General features: G+C 31.8%; 1 protein-coding gene across 1 annotated transcript; it reads right to left on the bottom strand.

The window, feature by feature from the left end:
* Positions 1-222: 222 nt before the first annotated feature.
* Positions 223-4,502, bottom strand: LOC106758953 (protein SCO1 homolog 1, mitochondrial). Its single transcript, XM_014641967.2, has 7 exons — positions 4,262-4,502; positions 3,900-4,100; positions 3,654-3,744; positions 2,622-2,834; positions 2,190-2,279; positions 1,938-2,070; positions 223-607 (listed from the first exon to the last, which is right to left on the bottom strand). The coding sequence occupies exons 1-7, from the start codon at positions 4,403-4,405 to the stop codon at positions 499-501; spliced, it is 981 nt and encodes a 326-aa protein (XP_014497453.1). The 5' UTR covers positions 4,406-4,502; the 3' UTR covers positions 223-498.
* Positions 4,503-4,988: the final 486 nt, after the last annotated feature.

Below are 4,988 nucleotides of genomic sequence, written 5' to 3'. Positions count from 1 at the left end.
CAAAATAAAGACCAAGAGAAGTGAAAGTGTATGAGTTCTTTTAACAAATAATGAAAATATTTAATAGAAATATGTTGTTATTAATGAAAAAATGGAAACCAAATAATTTCATTTTATAAGTGATATCTTACCAATAATGACTTGTAATTTAACATCTCATCATGAAATTGTCTATTAACCATGGTTTTTCTTATTATACGATCCCGCATCAGATATAAGGAATATGTTGAACATGGCCCTTGCATCTCAAACTGCACATAAATAACAACATATCTCCAAAAAAATTTCAAGAACAATACAAAACATTGAATAAATGACACCAATTTAGTTGCTTTTTGGAACTGTAAAATCTCCAGAATCACTTCGAGAGAAGCTAGACTTGAGAAGTGCATTTAGACATGCTGGTGTAGTTAACAACTACCACTGAGGCCAAAATTCATTGGTAATTTTGTTTCCACATGTGACAGAAATAAGGGAACCATAGCAAGGCTGTGCAGCTTACTTCTTATACTGCTTTACCTCTTTAATCACTCCATCAGTAAGTGAGTCAACATCATTGTTCTTGCCAAAAAACTTTACAAATTCCATGTCAGGACTCATAAGGTATCTGGAAAGAATTATCATATTATTAGATTAGTATTCATAATTCAATAAGAATCATACTTTACAAAAGCAATACAATACTACAGATGCAGAAACTAAATATACAATCACATACGCACAGATAACAATTAAAATGCATAAGCATATTCAGAAAGGCAGTCACCAGATAAGAGTAAGCAGGAAACTAGGTTGATGAATTCAAAATCTGTTGCCACACACTTAAATCCTAATACTAAACTTCTACCATATTAAGAAGACTCAATGTCAGATCCTTGAGTAGTATAGAAGACAAGTTGAAAAATTAAATTATTTTACAGTTACTTGTCCTCACATTTCCCTTGCAGTCAGTGCGATAAACCAATTTCTTAATTCTCCATGTAAAGATCATTGGAATGCAATCATCCGTATATTAAAGTACATTAAAGGATCTCTTGAATAAGGGTTATTATATGGTTTCAATAACCATACAAAAGTTGTTTGTTATTTAGACATTGATTGGACAGGATCTTCTTCTGATAGAAGATCTATATTCGGATATTGTGTCTCCATTGGTAGTAACTTGATCTCTTGAAAAAGCAAGAAACAAAGTGATGTGGCAAGATCTAGTGCAGAAACAAGATATAAAGCTATGGCCTCAACTACTTGTGAGTTTGTTTAGTTAAAACAATTGTTCAGAAAGTTACAATTTGGAGATTTTCACTCAAATAGTACTTATATGTGACAATCAGGCTGCTCTTCATATTAGTTCTAATCCTATTTTTCATAAGAGGACCAAACACATTGAGATGGACTGTTATTTCATTTGAGAAAAAAAATTGCATCTGGAGACATCAAGACTAAGTTTGATAACTAAAATGTTCAATTAGTAAATATTTTTACTAAGTCTTTACAAGGAAAATTGATTATATTTGTAAAAAGTTTGGTACATATGATTTGTATACACCAACTTGAGAAGGTGTGTTAGATATATTAGAATATTAAATATCTTAGATAAATATCTTATTTGTATCTTTTATTTTTAGTTACTTTGTTATTATTCTTTATTTGTATTTTGGGTTTAGTCTATATTTCCTTAATTATAAATATAGTATCCTATGTGTATTTTTTACACAAGAGAGATTAATTCTATATAATTTTTCACTATATTCAATAACCTCCAAAACCATTACTCCCATATCATCCTTGCTATAAAAATATTTCAAGGTTAGATCATCCACAAATTTCAGTTTCAACTATCAAGATTCCAAATCTTAGTCAAACTGCTAGGATACGGCTCCAAGATCAATTGGGGAAACAGAATGTAGTATATATGAAGCATAGGTGATATTACATACATAACTATGGAGTGATCAACAAGATAATCTGAATCTTCCTCTGCTGTCTTCATGTAATAAACACGATATGCACGGGCAACATTCTTGATCTCATCCGGACTACCAGTTAATCCAATTAACTTTGGATGAAACTCTGAAAAGTATAAATTCACACAATAACCTTAAATTAAGTAATTAACATCTATCTGCAGAATCCGCCTCTTTCCAGAGGAAAGAAAAACACAACAGACCACAAAAATAGACGCCAAGCACCTTTGACATATTCACCCACTTGTTCAACGGTATCCCTCTCAGGATCCACAGAGATAAAAACTGGAACAGTTTCAATTCCACCTTTCTCCTCTGCAGGGAATCAAAAGAAACATGGATACTATTACCATTATTATCACAAGAACAAAAGATATAAGATTCAAGAACTGTAATGTGCTTTCTTAACAGCCATAGGTTAAATCAATGTGCCAACAGCAAAAAAGCACTTGAAATTTCATTTTCATCACTATCCCACTGAACCTCAACGACTCAACGCATTCTAGACATGTACCTCTCATGAATTTCATTATTTCAGATATCGATTGGTATTTTAATTATCTATTGACTGTGATAATAAAAATTAGAGCATATTTTGATCAGTACAGTATGAAAATCAGCTTGACATACACTGATAAATCACCTAAAAAACCTTACTTATTTTATCAACAGCAGCAGCTAACTTCTGTAGTTCATCCGGACAGATATCTGGACAGTGAGTAAAGCCAAAATATAACAAAGTCCACTTTCCCAAGAAATCCTTTTCAGTTACATGTTTTCCTTCATGGTTGATAAGGCGAAATGGGCCCCCAATTGCAGCTTTTCCTACAGAAGGCCCCTGCTTAACTGCCTCCGTGTTACTACGTATTTCTACAGCAACAAAAGTTGAATCAACAAACAGAAGAGCAAAACATCAACAGTACCTTGATAATCAAATTGAAATGCAACAGGAAATGGAGCTATTTGATCTCATTTGTTTGCATGCTATCCCTGAGACACAAAATGTGGTACTATAAACCCTGTAACAAGCTTCATCCACAAACTAGATTCAACCCCGCTAAGGTTCTATAAAAAAATACAGAATGAAAATTGCCAGTTTTTTTAACAACTCAAAAAATACATATATACTCTTATATTCTAAATTAAAATTTACAAATTGGAGAGTGGAAATCTATCTCCCCGGTCTCTTAGTTAGACATTCAGTACATTCTTTTCTCCCCTCATTGGATAGACATGTCACACACTATTCCAGCCATCAACCAAAAACATTTATTTCTCAACCATCAAACTGTATACTTAGGTTTATTTGCCCTCTATTGCTTTTGATTTACTCTTTTTTATCTATATCTCTATTTCTAAATTATATTTCAATAACCTTTGTTAAAAGAATTCATGAACATAAAAGATAATCTTATAGTATAATTTAAATCGTTTAATGCAAATCTAAAATATGAGTTATATATTCAAATATGTCTATTTATTATGAATTTTAATTTTAGTACAATTTACATAATACAAATATTATTTATTATGAGTTTTAATTACATAAAATCAAACATTTATCTTGCACAGTAAATAGACTGAAACACTGGTAAAAAATATGTAATGTAAACAAACAATGAATATGCAATTAACGAAGACACCACCACATGCATACCACAAAAAATACAACTCACCATAGTAATCTACCTTCAATATGTCGTTTCTTTTCCCTATCATAGTAGAACACCAATCCAGCTCCAGTGAGAACCAGTAAGACAAAACTCAACCAAGAGATAGGCTGCAAGGAAGAACACAAAATCAGTTCACAACTCCAGCCCCCATCAAATAACATTCAAATTAACTAAAAAATGTTCAAGGAACAAAAACCACATTGCTAGTAACAACAATTGTGTGTGTATGTATATGTATATATATGTATATAGGTATACACACCCCTCCACGAACAGGTTTCCTAGCATAACTTTTCTGATCCTGTTCTCCTCCACCTCCAGCCTCACTCCCTTGGCCAGAACCATCTTTTGCAGAGTGATCTGAATCTGTGGCTGATTTTTCTCCACTGACATTAACAGCAGAAGAAGACAGAAACCTTTGACACAACCCTAACGACCCATTACCAAAACCTTGGTTCCGAGCCTAAAATTTCAAAGGAAAAAGACACCCAATGAGAATTTGAACTGACCCAATTGAGATGGAAGAAGAAGGACGAGAGTTAAAATCAAAGCAATGAACTTTATGCGCAAAAAAATATATTATTTTCTTCTTATGGATGACTAGCGAATGAAAGGAAACCGAACCTGGTAAGGTTGATGAAGTAGTTGAAGATGAGGAGAGAAAGGAGTTGAAAGCGTGGAGGGCCTGCCATGGTGAAGAAATCGTGAGAAGAGAAGACGCGTAGAATAGCGAAACTGGTTGGCCTTGGTAGATACCATGGACGCCATTACAGGAATCACGTGCTTCGCAAAACCTTAACCTTAAACCTTTGCAGAAAACAGGACAAGGGTTTATAGTTTCATTTCTAGTTGGAAATTGATGTTTGGCTACGTTGAAATCTACAATAACAAGCACAATTTATCTTTTTCTCAAAAATATATTTCTTTATTATTAATTAAAAATAATATATTAATTAAAAATAATATAATTTTGTTGGTGGCTTTCCTATTTAATAAGCTTTCACTCATGACCTTTTAATTTTATAATTAACCATAAATAACATATTGAAAAATATGTGACTTTTGTATCTCATAACATATAAACTCTGCCGAAACCTAAATGAAAAATCACCCTCCTAATTTGATATTTTTTTTTTTAAATCAAGTTCATTTTTAATAAATTTTAAGAAATATTTGTTATCAACTAATGATTAATAATTCATGCACCTTTTTAAACTTAAAATTTCATTTTTCTGGAGAATAAATCAAAGTTTATGCAAGGGTATAAATAACTACATTTTCACATTCACAATTCACTAAATATATAATTAATATTATATTTTGCAATTGAACCTTGTTTAACAACAATTTC

This window comes from Vigna radiata, chromosome 4, assembly GCF_000741045.1.
Source record: "Vigna radiata var. radiata cultivar VC1973A chromosome 4, Vradiata_ver6, whole genome shotgun sequence".
Classification (NCBI taxonomy): Eukaryota; Viridiplantae; Streptophyta; class Magnoliopsida; order Fabales; family Fabaceae; genus Vigna; species Vigna radiata.
This window is presented reverse-complemented; position numbering and strand designations above follow the sequence as displayed.